At 44.1% G+C, this 17695-nt stretch overlaps 1 protein-coding gene across 1 annotated transcript in view; it reads right to left on the bottom strand.

The window, feature by feature from the left end:
• Nucleotides 1–17372, bottom strand: part of FRAS1 (Fraser extracellular matrix complex subunit 1) — a gene marked incomplete at both ends in the record, with an annotated part of 162350 nt that extends 144978 nt beyond the window's left edge. The window contains 3 exons of the mRNA XM_082482436.1: nucleotides 12632–12663; nucleotides 16401–16503; nucleotides 17364–17372. Of these exons, the coding sequence (XP_082338562.1) occupies nucleotides 12632–12663; nucleotides 16401–16503; nucleotides 17364–17372 (144 nt within the window). The remainder of the gene's footprint in view (nucleotides 1–12631; nucleotides 12664–16400; nucleotides 16504–17363) is intronic.
• Nucleotides 17373–17695: the final 323 nt, after the last annotated feature.

Genomic DNA, 17695 nt, shown 5'->3' with positions numbered 1-17695 from the left:
CATAGTACTCCATCTGGTAATACAAAGATATTTCTGATGCCGAGCACATGGAGTTATTTAGAAGATTCATTACTGAATGATTCTGAAGTAGCTATAATGATTACAAAATTGAGTAAGCACCGAGTATTTTATCCTAACTGGTCTCCTTAATCTACGTCTCAACAATAAATCACGGCAGTAGAATTACAGTGGTCTTTGAGTGGAAGTCTGTCGTATGTATTCCCACTAGAAGCTATTTAATATGCATGGCAGAAATACAGACATCCTAGCATCATAAACTTCAGAGCATCACAGCATCACGTGGCTCTCTTTATGGCCACTTTCAAGGCTGACAGATCTGAGCAGTGATACAAAATCAATGCACACATCTGGAAGAGCTTCATATTTGGGATTTTTTCTGTCTATTTCCATCTTCCTGAAAACACCAAGGAATATCTCAGGCTCCTTGTGAAATTCAGCGTTACAATAGCAACAACTGGAGAGCTAATGTTTACTGAAAAGGCTCAGAGAATGAATTATTTATCCTGGACAACTTTGAATCAATTAATTTAACAAGCCTGTGCAACAACTGTAAGGGTGAGGGGGGTTCATACTGGCATTTCTGATGGGGACACGAGTTATTAAAGGGGGGAAAAAAAAAAAAAAGAAAAAGAAATACATGAAAACAACCTGGAAGATAAGAAATTCCATATGGGACTATTATACAGACAAAGTAGTACAATTTTGCCTAAGGTTTATGAATGATTAAAGCACTAGTAATCTACTGCAAAAGACTGAGCAGACATTCACCAGTTCCTCGTAACTTCTTCGCCCAAGATGTTTTGAGGATGAAGAACAAGGTCTCAAACACATCCTGGGCTGGCAAACATGCAAGTGTAGCCTGGTACTGGTATAGAGCAAAGCTGCTTCTCGAATGAGCTCTCTGGCACATAGGAGCAGACAGAACTCCCACAAATTCCCCTACTGGGAGCCTTCCTCCATAGCTTTTGCTATTTGTCCCCGCTGTCTCCCTGAAAGTGCACCTAAAGGAACAGGGCATAGGACAAACATTTCTAGGTTTTGCCAGTCCAAGTAGTTCTGCTTTGACCCCTGAAACAGAGAGCGCCAAGTCCTGCTTTTCGATACTAAAGGCCCTTTTTTGCTGCCTACAGGACTATTCAGCTACCCAGATGCAAAGCTCAACTTTAATAGACTTGTGCAGTATTTTGAGAGTCAGTTGAAAAGATCACATCCAAACTACCTTTTATATATTTGGTGTCATTTTGTGTTATACACATCCACCTAAACCAGGCTGTTTCATCTGTCCTGACTCATTTTCGTGTCAACTGATACTGTACTGCCACAAGACAGAAAGATGTTTATACGGGAAGGACAGAAGAAATTGAGTCTCTACTAACAGTTTATCTTCCATTTCTAAACAAAACCAGCTTGGTTTACGTGTATTTTTCTCAACAGAGGGAAAAAGGCTCTTGCTGATACACACTAGTAGCTTCAACGTTTCTATCTAAAAATTAAGACTAGGATTTTCCTATGCCCTCACTAGAGCACTGACAGAATCCAGAGCTGCCAGGAAAAGAGGCATTCTTAGGATGCAGAGAAATTCCACATTTATCTTCTAAGGTGCCCTGCAGCAAGCAACGTTAGAGTGGAATTTCAGTGTCCAGCAGAAGTTAAGTAACACGCTTGCTAAGCACTCAGGTGACAGCAGCAGCAGATGTGACATTACTGTCATCGCATTAGAAGACAGCCTTGTCTCCCACAGAAAGGGCATTAGGGTTATTTTCCTTTTTGCATTATTTCTGGTTTTACCTTTTAGACCAAATGAAACAGTCTAAACCAAGTTTGCTTCTCCACTAGAAGACACCAGGTGGCAAAACCTCCCTGAAAACCTCATTGGTGTTTACAGTATGTTTTTCAGATGCGCCATCTGGCAACCCCCCTCCAGGAGAAAACCAACATTAGAAGCATGCAGCCCAAGTTCCCAGATCACAAGAGCCTTCAACGGGACTTGCTCACACCTGTACAAAGTGATACCTAGAGAGAATCTATGTGTATTTAGGAAGTTGAATGAACATCTCAGACACACACGTTAGGGCAATTGCTTGCTCCAGTGAGCCACAGCAAATAAAGAAAGCAAACAGCTCAAGTTCTTTTGCTAGTGATCTGTTCTCAGAGCACAAAAAATGTCAGACAAAACTCCTTTCTCCCTTCAGGGAGCACTAAACCTCTCCCTACCATCTGCTGGATGCAGGACATACTACGTGTCATCGCAGTGTATGCTGCAGTCCCAGTAACGCCACAATCCTGCACCCCATATGCCAAGGAGAAAGACATATGCAAAGAAACTGCTGCCTCAAGGGGACTGGCAAGTGTGTATGTGTCGGTGGGTGCCAGCAGAAAGTGAGACTGAAAACAGACTTGCTCTTATACCTCTAGCCGGAGGTTATATCCCTCTCCCTCTTTCAGCTACAAGCACATGAGCTTAAATCACCTTCAGTGGGCTCCTTTCATGACAGCGTGCTTTCAAATTTCTTTCCAATACAAGATCTTTTTGTTTCTTTTCTAACACAAAAAAGAAACTATGAATTCACCTAGCTTTTCTGCTCCAGCCTTCTGTCTTCATTTTCTCTCTCCTAAAGCTACTGATGTACAGGTATATTCAGAGTGTAAACAACACTTCTGTAAAACGCTGTCTGGGGATAATTAAAACTATATTGACTTTCTTGATCAGTTCAAGACCATTAAAAGTCATCTGATTAACATTAAGAGTCCCCAGAATATGATTACAGATTTTTGAGGAGCCCATAAAAATGGTAAGATGACCGTCTCCACAATTGTACCCCACCAAGTAACTCCTGCAGCTCTGAATTATTGTGCTGAAGAGAGAGAAAATCACTTTTCAAGTGAGCTGTCATTGACGACTCACACAAGAAAGAGGAAAAGAAAAGCAAGGGCTGATAGTGCTAAACCAAAGTCATGTTTGACACAGAAAGATATGATGAAATCCCTTCTGGAAAAGCAGGCTATGACTTCCAACCCAAACACCCTCCTGCCTCTTCTGCTTGCGGCACACAGATCTGCCGCTGCCCGGCACAACAAAAAGCCTCTCAGACATAAACGGGCCAAGTCTCATATATGTGTGGGTGCACATAAACCTACCCCTGCTAACCCTATTGAGCAAAACTGCTCCTCACCTAAACTGCAGACACACTTCCCTGCTCCCCAGAGAACAGCATTGGCTTATGCTTTCATAAGCACCACTGGAACAGAATAAATCTACAGATTTGATGAGTACCATTTTCCTTTACCGCTTTTATCATACAACCCACTATGAAGACAGCTATTTTATTTTCTCCCAATGTTTTCATCAGCTGTGGGAGACTGCTTTCAACTCCAAAGCTGGCACTTGCACTCCCAGACCAAGAACAGGAAAGTTTTCAATGCAAGGCCCAGGTTAGGCACACACACCAGTATGGCAATGTTTTTTTGCCAATTTCAGCCCAGTGAGAAACTACATTTGAGGCAGGTCCCCAGGTGATGTAAGTTGTCAACTTTCTACAGCTACGTTACTTTGCACTCTCCACGAGTCTTAACTTTTAATGCATTATAGGCTTTTTCCACTGGCCCAACCTGATTTTTACTATTTCTCTTACCAATTAACTCGACATCGCAACCCCTGCTCTAAAGAGAAAATGCAAATAGGAAACCTGGTGAAGGTTTTGATAGGGGTGAGGAGAGGGAAGGAATGAGGAAGTGAGCTAGCAAAAGGAAAAGGAATTTTTCTTGCTGGGCATTTGAAAAGGAAATGTAAATGACAACTTACAAGACAGTGTTTCCTAAACAAGGCTCTTTCAAATGTATCTAGAAAGATAGAAGGCACAATGACTTGTGAAATTTATAAATGCTGGGTAATTGTTAAATTGTTGTCCCGATGAATGAATCCATGAGAAATCCAACATCTCCTGTCAAGGCTCTGGCATATAGCTCCTGTAACTGTGTTATTAAATGTTAATCATCTACTTAAGTTGGTGTTTGCAGATGAACAGTTACCATCCAGGAAGACCACTGAAATGGAAAATGTGGAACAGGGCAGCTCCTGTAAAGACTCTGATCTCTAAATAAGACTGATGCCAGATCACCTCCCACAACACAGCGGAGATTAAAGCACATGCCAGGACAGAGAGGAAAGACCCCCGAAGCAAAATATTACAGCAGACACTCACACCTTCAAGGAAAAAAAAAACAACACAGGCTGCAGAAAGTCACTGTGGACAGCCCAGAGTCTCTGATTAAAGCTCAAAAGCCCCACGACCTGTAGAATCGCCTCTTTTAGTTTATTAATTCGTCCACCTTGCTTTTCTGCTATCTAAAGTAGAGTGGTTTCAAAATATCTTTTTGCCACCAACACTGCATGTGCCTGAATGTGTAGAAAGAGCACCCCACAGGTTCAAACCCAGGGCCAAAGGCTGTTCTTAAACATGGAAAGACAACTGAGGAGGACCGTGACTTCACTGCTGAGTCCAGGACTGCTAAAATATGAGATCCTGTTTACACAGAGGGAAAAAGAACAATTTCTGACCAGCAAGCGCACCAGGAAAAAAAGACAGACGTGTACACACACACAGAGGACTTGAAGAGGAGGGAACTGGATGACAAATTTAGTGTATTTGCAGGCCACTGTGGAGAGAGCTGTGAAACACCTATCTCAGGTAAGTACAGCAGATAAATCCTCTCAGGATAAGCAAAGACACCAGCTTTGTGCTTCAACTGCATCAGGTTAAATGCTAAGGCACAGTGCTCAATGTAGAAAAGTCTGTCTCACCACTGCTTAGATATTTCATGAAAAGGGAGATGGCTACTCTCGGAGAGCAGCATCTGGAGAAACCAAGAGGGTGTTCTGTAGATGCAACTTGCTGCTCCCAGACACATGGGTGGTGGGGATTAAACTCCTGTGCAGCTCTGAGCACAGGGAAAACTGAAAGATGCGGCTTCAGTGAGACCACCAAGGCCACGCTGTAGGAGAAAAGTGCCTGGCTCCAGAGACAGGGCCAACCAGCCACCCTCCACCCCTTCCCCTGTGTTTATCTTCTCCTGCATCCGTTACAGGTCAGTGTACAGGCAGCTGTTGAATACAGTTTGTGTTGTAAGAATTTATCTTTCATATTATGAACAGCCAGTCAGTTGCAACTTGTCACAGTTGCTGCTTTCTTCACTGAAACACTGATGCAGCAGGTAAGAAGGGCAGCATTTACCCATCCACAGGCGACGCCACAGTTCATTTCTGGTGTGTGAATACCCTCACAGCACTCCTGAAATGTGAAAACCCAGGAAAGACAACAGCTCAGAGAGCTTTAAAAGTGCTCTGGATCAGGGCCATAGTTTTCCAACTAAAGCAGAATTCCCCTCTGATTACGGTAAGGTAGGAGTATATTTTAAGCAGAGCCATCTGGCTTTTTAAGAAATGTTAACACCCAACTCTCAGTACTTTCTCATTACAGAAGTTTTTAATACAGCCAATAATTGTGAAAAGATGTTAGAGCTCCACAGGACTTATTTTCAGAGGTAAAAATGAAAAAGGAACTAAAAAACCCCCACTGATATGCAAACTGTACTGACTGTATGTACTATGTCAAACCCCTTATACTGAGATATACAACTCACATGAATAAGTTCTCCAGTTCTTGCTATGTGTTATTTGGTATTCACAACAAGTTTCAAGTTGCTACAAAACAAAATAAATTTGATGATTCTAAAACATACCAAATCTCTGATAAGAGTGTTGTGTTTCCTTATAAAATGAGAATTCATTTTCTCAGACCAAAAAAAATGACATTTATAAATCTTCTGTATGAAAACCACCAACATATAAAAGAAGAATTTTTACGTATTAAAAATGTGTGCCATGGTCCACCAAAAAAAAGTCTACTGATTAAGAAAAAAGAATTCATTCCAGCCTCAGGAGAATCTTCATTTTGCATCTAAGCTTCTTCTACCTGGTATCATGAAATAAAGAGCCTATCCCCATTCCTCTGTATTACACTGTTATTTCCACAGAACACAAACAGGGAACACACAAGCAGCACAGGCTTTATTTGAAACACACTTTTGTCTTTATTTTTCATCTTCAGTTGATCTTAGCTTTCCAAAACCCACAAGCGGAAGGAATTTCCTACATAAAAAGCATCTCATTATTATACTAATAAGCCTTAACTGCATACCATTCATGTAAATTGAGAGGTCTATTTCCCATCACCTTGCACTTCCACTCATAGCCACACTAAGAAAGGATAAGTTGGATATTAAGCCCTGCACATGGCATAAAACAATTATTTAGTGTTATGCACTTGCTCTAAACAGGCTTAGAAGACTGCACAACAGCACTGCAGAATCAGGCCCCTGCTGCACCAAGCCCCCAGTCTTTCCATCACTACTCTTTGAAGTCCTGGGAGAATCACAGCATCTAATTGTATCTGTTCAATAAATAAAAAATCATCATATATAGGATATTAGTCAACTCATATCTACAAGAATACATCCACCCTGCAATAGCAGGAAAAAGCGACCTTGATCTTGTGAGCCTCCAACACAAATAACTCATTACCTTCCTACTACTCTTCTCAACATGGGAGACTGCAGAAGAGCAAATCAAGAGTGCAGACTGCAGGCTGACGAAGAGGAACCCCCACTGCAAAATGGATAATATCGCAGTGTTCTGTAAAATGCTCAAATGAACGTTATACAGAAGGGAGATTCATGCCACTGTAAATGAGAGTTTATAGCTACCAAGTGTTACACGTGTTATAAAGAGAAATTTATAGCTTTGTTCCCTGGTGAAGCCAAGGATATACCCCCGGAGTAAGGAGTGGTATTTAAATCACATTATTAAAAAAACAAAAAAAAACCCAAACAAACAAAAAACCCCCCAAAACCAACAACCAAACAGAAACAAAAACATTTTGACCACTGTAAAAGTTATCAAGCAAAGCTTTCAACTGAAATCTTCAATTCTGATCACATTTTTCAGTAGTTACTTGTTATCCTTCTAAAGAATTTAGTGAAGCTAATTTTCCATTGCTAATTTGAAGCATTCCCTAAAGAGAAGTGCTCTGCACCTGCTACAATTTATTCTACATAGTCACTAAATTTATTCAGAATAGAAGCTGTCTACAGTGAGATTTAAAGTTTTGAAAAAAACAAAAAGAAACCAAAAAACCCCCAAGCATTTTCTATTTATTTTATTTCCCCTTCCATTTCTGGGCAAACTACAGATGAAACCAGAAATCTGATTTAAAAAGCGTAAAATCAGGCTTTTCTCAACTTCCGACAACAAAATGTACAGAGGTAATGGCAAGACGTTATGAAGTTAACCAGAAGATTTAAAGGAATACTTTTTTATTGAGCAAGAACACGTTATAGGCAGTCAGTCACATCAGATACTTGAAATTGTTTTATTGTCACAATCTTCAAACTTTTAGCATCAACATTTTCATGCACTTTTTTCTTCAGACACGGAACTTGAAACTAGCACTTTGTTTCTCCGCTGATTACACTTGCCACAGAAATGAGCTCAATGTAATTATGTAAAAAACATCTCTCGAGCTGAGCAAGCAGCTACCTCCAGTGTAACGCAGCCTCCACCATTTTATCTCCTTATCTTTTGCCAGTGTTTGCCCCATCAGTCCAGCTCCTTGCAAGTGTTTATAAAAAGTTACAGTTAATGCATAAAGTTGATGATCTGATTTATAACAGAGCTGATAGAAGTTGTATTTATACAACAGGTATCTGTCAACATGCAATTTTTTTAATTATTATTTTTTGACCTCTACCATGACTGATTGCATAGCAGCATTAAGAAGATGAAAAGCTGAAATATCTGAAGAACTACAACAATTATTTTTTTTCTTTTTCTGGAAAAGGCATGTTGCTCTTTTGACTGACTGCTAAACGCAAAGTCTCTACTTTTAAGATGTTCAAGTCAACTAAGCATTTCAATTAACTTGAATCTTTGTTCAGGCAGTTTCAAGAGGAAAAAGGGAAGCAAAATTTTTGGTAGAAGCACAAGTACAGTACCATTTAATGTGGATGAAGTTAGGGCTTTTTATTATGTTCATCATTTTCATTCAAACTCCATATTTCCTCTCAAGAAAAGCTGCTGGTCTTGTTTGGTGCTTTATAGTGTTAAAGAAGCCCTGTATGTGTCTCCTGAAACTTCCAAGGAGTCTGCCAGTCCAGAAATTCATCCTTACATGCATTACCAGGAGCTGTTGCAACAGGCAACATCCATGTTTTAACACAGACAAAATAAAAATTTACTGGAGATTGCTGAGCTGGACTTGGGCTTCCTTATTGCAGTGTCAACCAGACATGAAGCATCATTTATCAAGTCACACTTTCCATTTAAACTAACTCCCACCTTAATTCACAGCCCCGTGCTTCCCCTCTCCTTCTCCCAGGGCTGAAAACTCTTCTTGGCACAAGCCAGCTGGCAGAAAGATGCAGACATGGACTTGATCAATACCTCCCACACACATGCCTCCTCATCCCCACCTACGCTACCTCCAGCTAAGAAAAAAATAGTAATGTGTATTTACTTCCTTGCTAAGAAAATGAAATGGCTGCACTGATTGTGTGGACCTGAAAGCTCCCTCAAAGTTGAAGACAGAGGGAAGAATGCAAACCTCCTCAGCACAGCTGGAAATCAAACACAGAGATGTGCTTTTCCACAGAGGAAACACATGAACACAAGCTGACCCTTGATATACAAGCAGCTAAGTCAGTCAAGCAAGATGCAGAACTTTTGCGGCATTAACAATTCAAGCAGCTCTGCAGAGCTTGCATTCACTACACTTAAATGTTTGATTTATGCATCAAGGATTTCTCATATAACCGTAGAATAGTTTGGGTTGGAAGGGACCTTTAAAGGTCATCTAGTCCAATCCCCCTGCCACGAGAAGGGACATCTTCAACTACAGCAGATTGCTCAGAGCCCTGTCCAAACTGACCTGGAATGTTTCCAGGGATGGGGGATGGACCACCTCTCTGGGAAACCTGGGCCAGTGTCTCACCACCATCACTGTAAAAAAATGTCTTCCCTATATCTATTCTAAATTTTACCTCTTTTAGTTTAAAACCATTTCCCCTCGTGCTATGGCTCCAATCCCTGATCAAGAGTCCCTCCCCAGCTTTCCCCTTTATGGACTGGAAGAGTCTCTAAGGTCTCCCCAGAGCCTTCTCTTCTCCAGGCCGAACCACCCCAACTCTTTCAGCCTGTCCTCACAGCAGCGGGGCTGTAGCCCTCAGAGCATCTTCGTGGCCTCCTCTGGCCCCTCTCCAACAGGTCTGTGTCTTTATCAAGTGACTTCAGAGTTTGGGTTTGCAGCAGAAGCGAGCGAGACAGCCAAATGCCGTAAAGCGAGACTTGCAGCAAATAGCATTCCTACAATAACCCAGTAACAGCTCACCTACAACTACAGGCACATGAAACACTGAGAAAAACCCTGAATAACAGGAGACACTGAAAGGAAACAGTGTTTCTAATTATAGTTTAAAACACAAAAACATTTATAGGGATTTCTGTTGGAGGTTGTCAACAGCTCTATTAGTGCCACAGGTATGCTGTGAAGCTGCCACTCCAGGTGACAGCTATCAGGCGAGGTTGCAGTGTTTGGCCCCATGCCTTCTTGTCATTCAGAAAAGCCATCTTTTCAGTGATGTAAATGGTTTGCAAGCAAACACGCCCAGAAGGCACATTCCTTCCCCGGAACAGATTCAAAAAGAGATGACATCCTAAGCTTGCACGTTTGTCCTGTCACTGAGATTTCTTCACTGAACATGCTCTTTTACGTGCAACTTTCCAAAGCTGCAAGCGCCAGCAGAACTGCCTTGTACCACCATCCCAAGCACATCACCAACTCCACACAACACTCACCAGCCCTGACAAAAATGCCAGTGAACACAGCTCCCACCAGTCTTACCAGAGAGATTAAACAGCAACACACAGACACAGATTACAGGGAGAATATGCTTTTTACTTTTCTCATGATCTGGGATAAAGTAGAAAAAAAAAAAGCGTTCATTAAGACACAGTATAACAGATATGACATTTCAACTTGCACCTGCAGAATCCCAAACTGGTGATTCAGAAAGCCCCTCCTCCCCAGCTCCAATAAACACAATTGTACCAGCAAAGCCATGAGGCAATAGCTTCCAATCTTCATCCATCAGACAGCTGCATCAATGCTTTAACAAGCGCTAAGTTTAACAAACAGAGCAAGTGTCTCACATATGGGAGTTCAGATGTCATATTTTTTGAAAACAATGTTCATTCTGAAGCCAGGAAAACCGCAGGAACCGAGATGATGGCAGTGGCAGGATTGCTTTTCTTTTCATCTTCCACTTCAAAACTGACCTTTCCGAGACAGTGGCTTCCTGCAAAGATAACACAAGCTCTGCAGCCCTATCACAGCTATGTGCCACCAATCCGCAGGTACCAACTGCCTTGAAATCACTCATATTCTACTTTTAGTGTTGGATTTCTACCACGCTTAACCAAGCCACCTCCAATACTGCTGTTGGGAGGGGCACAAACCAGAGCATGAAACAAGTCCTATTAAAGGGTTCTTTTCCATCTGTAATTTCTATGGTTATCTGTGCAGTTCCTACTTTTTCAGGGAAAACAGTCACCCAAAGAAACCCGTGAAGCAGCATCACAGAGGAAGACTCATCTAGACCGCGTTTGGTGTATTGCATGTGACATTTTCCCCCTCTGAGTGAGAAATGAAGAAGATGTAGTACCTGTTCTGAGACTGCCAGCTGAAGCCACAGAAAGCTGTCCTTTGATCTATACTCAATTCCAAAGAGTCATCAAAAGTTGTTGCCTTCGTGCATACAAAATGGAAGTACCACCGAAATACTTGTCGAAAAGCAAGTGAAGGCCTGTTTGCACAGCAAACATCACTCAGACAGGAAAGCGGGCACATCTTCAGACATGGCAATGAACAAAAGACAGGACAGGTCCTTGTTCCAAGAATGACAAGCTTGAGTCGTTCAAGTTGATCATAAATGCCAGCTGTATACTTGCATCAGTTTTGTGTCTGCTTCGAGTTTTACCACAGAGCAACCCTCCTGTACAGCTAATGAAAACTACTACAGTGACAGAAGTAATTTATTGATAAAAATCCAACCATCTTACTAAATACCGAGATAAAGACAAAATGAAGGATACTGTGAGCAAGCGCTTTAAACAGGAAGCATCTAACCTTAAGTATCTTGTAGGCTTTATGTACAAATGCTATGGGCAAGAGATTATCGAGACTCGCGCTAGCATTTCAAACACACAGCAGCAGTGAAAGAAAAAGCAGAGAAAAAAACCCAAACAAACCAACATCAGAACACCAAGAAACCACAAAAGGCAAAAAAAAAAAAATTAAAAATAGAATCTGTAACTGACATGCCAGTAGTAACCAGCGACAGATGAAACCCCTCACTTGCTAACCCTTCAGCTCTGATACTGCCCTGACCAAGCTGCAGCGTTCAGCAGAAAGCGACCTGCCATGCAGTTCACGGCAGCTGGAACCTAGACAAACTTTCCAACTGCTGTTAACACACTGACGCTCCACAGTGCATTATTAAGAGGAACAAACCCATTTAGCCTGCTTCAGCTTCCTCCCGAGCCACCCACCTAAAACACGTGCCTCTAGCAATTCCCCCTACATTCCCTTCTTGGAGCAGAAAAAATTCTAATATCTCAAGTCCATATTGGAAGTCCAAAGCAACCAGCTGCCACCAGTTATTTCCAAGATAGCCAGTGGTCACGTTTCACACACACAGAGACTTATCCAGCTTTGCTAGAGAGCTCTAAGGGAAATAAAACCCCAGGCTTTCCCCAACAGCTGCTGCATGCTGCCTCCCAGCCTACAGTAACAAATCCCTGAGCAAATCTGCTGTGGGACTGGAGGCGGGTACAGAAGCACTCTAGAAACACGAAGTTGCTCAGGCATTTCCTTTAAGCCCAGAGTAGTGAACCAAGGCAGACAAGCGTTACAGAGCAAAACACTGTTTGTAAATTGTTAAAAACTGTGATTCTTGTTCAGAGTTTTTCATGGATAATGTACATGCAAAGAAGACGACTATAAAAGAAAATATTTTGGGTTTATAAAGAAGAGTCAGCGTACACTGTACTCACTTTAATCAGCTGAGAGGAAAAGGTGTTACATTGTTGTCATTAATACCTTATTAATTCAGGGAAATTAACACATTTTACAAAATTAACACATTTTACAAAACATAACCTCTATCCTGTCTGGGACCGCAAATTTGTGACTCACATGGCTTCCAAGAACCAAAATTTCTCACACCTGAAGTTTCACCTCACACTGGACAAAGGAAGAAGGTAGAGTTGTGCTGAGGAGAAGAGTGTTTGGGTTCAAAGGCCCAGGAAGAATTTCTAACCTCTCCAAGGACAATATTTATTTTGCTGCTGTTTTCCAACAGGCTGAAGGCTCACAGTTCTGTGATCTGCTGCAAGATCAGCTACCCCACTTGCAGGGGTGACAAAAATCAAGAACTAGGGTCAAGTTCAACAGCACCTTCTCAAACGCTTCCCCAGAATAACACACTCAAGCTTACCTACCTCAAACAACAAGCCTTGGTAGATACAGGCACCTGCAAGACAAAAAAAAAAAAAAATTAAAATAGATTAGAAGCAAGTAACACATCAGCGCACTCTCCAGTGGACCTGCTATATAAAGGTACGAGCAGCACTGAGCTGCCAGCTCTAGCCATGCACTTGTCAGCAACAAAATAAACACATAATTTGTGATAAGATGGTAATCCTCACAATATACATGTAAGATGAAGCTCAGAACTACATTTCAACTTCGAATAATTGCTTGAGCTCTCACTGAAATAAAGGCAGGCCACAGCTATTCAAAGGCAAAATATGGCCCTTAAAAGTGCAAGGTAACACAGCATTTAAACTGCATGCTGAAGAGCAGTCTCTTCTCTGTGCTCCTACAAATCCTTTTACCATCTATAGGAGAAACAAATAAGCACATGAATGTACACATAAAAACACAATCATGGCGAGAAGAGCGGGCGTGAATTCCCTCTCCTAAATCACTCCTCCATGGACAATGGGTCACATTTCACCTAATGACCGGCTCACGGCATTCCTCCTGCTTCAGCCTTCCTAGTTCTCACCACTGACACTGCCAGCTGAGAGGAAGGTTCTCCAAGCAAGTGATATACACCCATTCAAGCATATTTTATATATTCTACTTCAATAAAGCAAATAAGAAGTTAGAAAATAAAACCATGACTAAGTTGAAAGGCAGTTCTTCCATTGATTTTTCTGGGAAACAGCCATTCTCGGACAACTACACATATCTGTCTACTGAAAACGTGACAAGAATGTGAGATCAAAAGCAACCCAAGAAACTCAAAGATTAAAAGAAAAGAGAACGCGGGAAAAGCTGCCTCAAGGGACCACCCAGGGAACTAAGAATTTCCTCCTCGAAGAGTGGTATTTCCCATACATGCAGATTAGACAAATTTGTACAGAAAACCTTGGAGCTACACTGCTTCGAATCAAAAGCTCCTCCTTCAAGGCAGTTTTCAGCTCATCTACAAGAGGCTGCAGAGGCACCATCAGGAATTATTTTCCCTTGCCAAGATGCGCCACAAGAGCCCAATCGTGTTTCTCTGAAATTCAGCAGACACCTTTCTACTCATATTGACAGTAAACAAATCGAGCCCTACCCATCACACGCACAGACTGAGCGCCAAAGCAGACTAACATGCTGAAACACCCGGTTTCGCTCCCACATCTGCCTAGTCCCCCACACACCACCCCACAAACCCCATGGGGTTAGCCGCTTTGCATTGGACAAGTGAGCTCTGCACGCTCATGGGGGTGCCAAGTTACTGGAATGCAACTAAGACTCAGAGTCTCAGCAATTAACTGTTCATTTATTTACTTGACTTTCATGGCAATTTGCATTTACAGAAAAATAAAAAACCACAAAAAAACCAAACACTTGACCACACCTTGACTTCATGTTACTGCACTGATTTTCAAATAGCAATTATCTTCCTGCCCCCCACATCTCTCTCCCAAAATCTTCTTTTGTCAAGAAAGGATGATTTCAATGTTCATCATCCAGCTGCACCTCAAAACTCAGTGCAAAACACAAGGTCACATACTGTGGAAGGCATGTGGGAAAAAAAATAAATAAATTTAATACCAGTTAGTTAAGACCAGCACAACTGACCGTTTTACCCTTAAAGAAGGGCTCACTGCCCTTTTTTTTTTTTCCTCACTAACAGCTATAGTTCCTTAAAAGTATCAAAGTAAAAGTAACAATGGTTTGACACCCTAAAACAGGAAACGTGGTCTCAGAATCCCCACTGAAGATTTGAAAACCGTAAAGAGACAGAGGGAAAATATAAAAAAAAAAAAAAAAAAAAAATCATCACTTCCTACTTTTGCTTCAAGAGGCTGTAATTACATCTAGGGTCCTTTGTGCCAGGCACTATAAACGCGTATCGTGAAAGTGTAGTCATGTGCCAAAGAGCTCATCACCTATGGGGCCAGAGCACAGACTAAGGACCAAGGCAGCTGGGCAAGAGCAGCTGCCTCAAATAGCCCAGGCAGGCAATGGCAGGAATGAGACAGACCTTCAAAAATTTCTCTCTCGGCTCCGCAGCCTACTCCCTCCGTCGCACTCTGGAGAGACAAGCTCACCCCAGCCCACGTGGGACTAGAAAACAAACACAGAAAGTCCGATTCTTCCTCTCAGTTAAAGCCAAGATGTATTTCACTCCCTCACAAGTTACCAAGTGGGATACCAGGATAGAACCCATCTTTACAGGACTTCGAAAATCCTTAGTTACAAATACCTTTTAGCTATTTTTTTATTCCCAATTCTGAGTGAGCCCAAGACATCACACGCAGGTTAAGCAACATGGCTCTTTGTTATAGCGCCCTGGCTTTGCATGCAGCTCCAAGTCACCAGTGTAATTAACGACTGTTTGCAAAGCTCACCTGAAAGGGTTTCCTCAAGCCATGGTATTGCCTTTCACATAGTGAAGAAGCTTGGGAAGAAATCTCCAAACTTTTTGCCTTGGTGTTTTTGCATTGGGCATCTTGGATGCCGGAGATAAGTAGGGTAGTTTCCTGGTTTGGGGGCTTTTGCGGTTCTTTTTTTTGGTTTGTTTTTTTTTTTTTGTTTGTTTTGTTTTTTTTGTGGAAGTTGTCTCTCAGAGTACTGCCTCAAAAGTTAATATTCCAAATTCAAATCTAACGCCTCCTCAGCTCACACACACACATAGCTATTTTTAACTACTGTTATTCACCAAGACAACTCTATCAAATGGGAATCACAGTGTTAGTGGGAGCCGCATCTGGGGAATCCGCCGCTTTGGAAACCAACAACCTACACCTGCATGGCCAAAAGGCATGGCCTGGACAACAACCTAAAAGCACAAATACAGCCACACTGCACTCCCAGACTTAAAGCATCAGTAACTTTACTGCCAGATTATAACCTTGCACTTTTTATCAGCCTGTCCTGATGGCTTTTTTAATGATAGAAGAAACCAACGCTCGACACCCGCTAGGGCACTCTTAGAGTGGCACATCCGCACACACCAAGTGGAACTCGGCCCCTCTTCTCCTAAAACATGAGCGGTGGGCGACTGCTGCCCACTCCCCGCAGCTCCTGTCACCGCTGCCCAGGCGGGCAGATGACCAGCAAAGACCACAGCATTTCCGAGCCCCGTGGGCAAGCAGCTGAGCCCTCACCACCGCCACAGACACCGGTGGAGCGTGGCCGGGACAGTGCGAGGGCTGGTTCTGCCCTGAGCTCTGCCGCTGACTGACCCACCTCAGCCCACCTCACAGGCGGGCAACCGGGAGGTTTCTCTGGGTTTGCATAACTAAACCCCCCCCCAAAAAAACCCCACATTTTTTGTTGTTTTTAGGTAACCCCACCCTCAAGTCAGCAGAGTCCTGGGCTGCCTCCTCGCCCTGAGGAAAACCCGCCGAGCCTGAGGGGAAGCCCCGCAGCCCCAACCCGACCGGGCCACCCTCCCGCCCCCCGTATGCTCGAAGCGGGACACGCTCCTCCATCCCCAGCCGCCTTGTGGGCAACCCCACCACCACCGAGCGGGAAGAACCGGGAAGGGACCGGGCACGGCTTCGCCCCAGCCCCCCGCCCCGCCTGTGGAGAGGCCGCCAAAATGGCGGGGGGGGGGGAACGGGAGGCGGACCCCCGCCCGGGCCGGGGAGAAGGGAGGGAAAGATACCCCCAAAACCCCCGGGAAAGGGGGACTTCTCCTCAGCGTGGGGAGCTCAGGGCACCAACCGGGACGGAGCGAGGGGGCCCGGCGCGACGACTCACCTGAGGCGGCGGCAGCGGTGGCCAGCGCCGCGCTGAGGAGGCACAACGTCGCCCAGGCGGCGGCCGGGGCGCCCATGGCCCCGCCGCGCTGCCCCTCCGCCGGCTGCGGGGAACGAGAGGGAAAGAGAAGGAAGGGATGGCCCCGCCGGCCCCTTCGGCAGGTGCCGGGGCAGCGCCTCGCCCCGCCGCCAAACTTTCCCCGCAGACAAAGCGGGCGGCGGTGGAGGCAGCGGCTCCCACAAGAAATGCGCCGTAACCCGCCCGGCCCTTCCCCTCTCTTCCCCTCCGCCCCGCCCGGCCCCGCCTCGGGCAGCACTTTCCCCCCCCTTCTTTCTCCTCCTCCTCCGGCACCTTTCGCGGCGGGGGGCGAAGCCGAGCGGCGGTGCCCGGCCCCGGCTGCGCCCCTCGTGTGGCTGCGCGGGGAGTCGATCCTCTCCCCCTCCTTCTACTCCTCCCCCCGGTGAAGCAGCAGCCCCCGGTAAACGCGCAACCCGTCCCGGCGGCGGGAGGGGGTTTGGGAAAGCAAAGGCGTTATAAAGGGTCGCGGGGATGGAGGCCGAGAGCGTTTGGAAGGAGAGGGAGCTGTGGAGGGGCTCGATCCCGGTCACAAATGGAGGGGCTGGAACGGAGAAGTCAGCATCTTTCAGGGTTGCAAAGCTTTTCATTAGTCGTGTTTGGATCTCACTTTCGTTTGCTGGATTAAAGAAAAAAAAACACAAACAAAGGGGGACGGTGTGTTTATAAAAAAGACTGTTTTCTCCTCATGTTGGTCCACCTTGAAAGAATCTTTCAATTTCTCCCTTCAATTTCAGTCCCTCCGTTTTTCAGCCATTGGCCCTCTCAAGGAAGACCCAAACATCAGCAGTCACTAATCGAGCACTCAAACTAAGAAAAAAACAACCAAAGCCCAAGCTTGACTCTTCCCGTTTTAACATTTTCTTCCTTGAGGCACTTCCCCAGTACCTCAGGCATTTGCCAGCTGCGGGCCAGTGGTTAAAAACGTGCTATTTCACCCATTATATTCCAGCTCGAGATAGTGGAGCCAACTTCTCCACCATCACCTGCGGTACGAAAGTTGGGTTCCTCTTAAATCACAGGATAAAGAAAACCAACCACAAGTTTTGAAGTCACAGCCACTGCTACGCGCAAAAGCCCAAAGCTGAAATGAACCAGAAAAGCGATTCTAGTTTTACCAGTCTATGAACGTAATCATCTTTTTCAGCTCATTTCCATGTACCTGCTTCGTAGCAGCATCCCAGTTATCATGGAGCAGCCAGTCAGTTGTACAAGACTGG

Source organism: Vanellus vanellus (genome assembly GCF_965231255.1).
Source record: "Vanellus vanellus genome assembly, chromosome: 4".
NCBI lineage: Eukaryota > Metazoa > Chordata > Aves > Charadriiformes > Charadriidae > Vanellus > Vanellus vanellus.
This window is presented reverse-complemented; position numbering and strand designations above follow the sequence as displayed.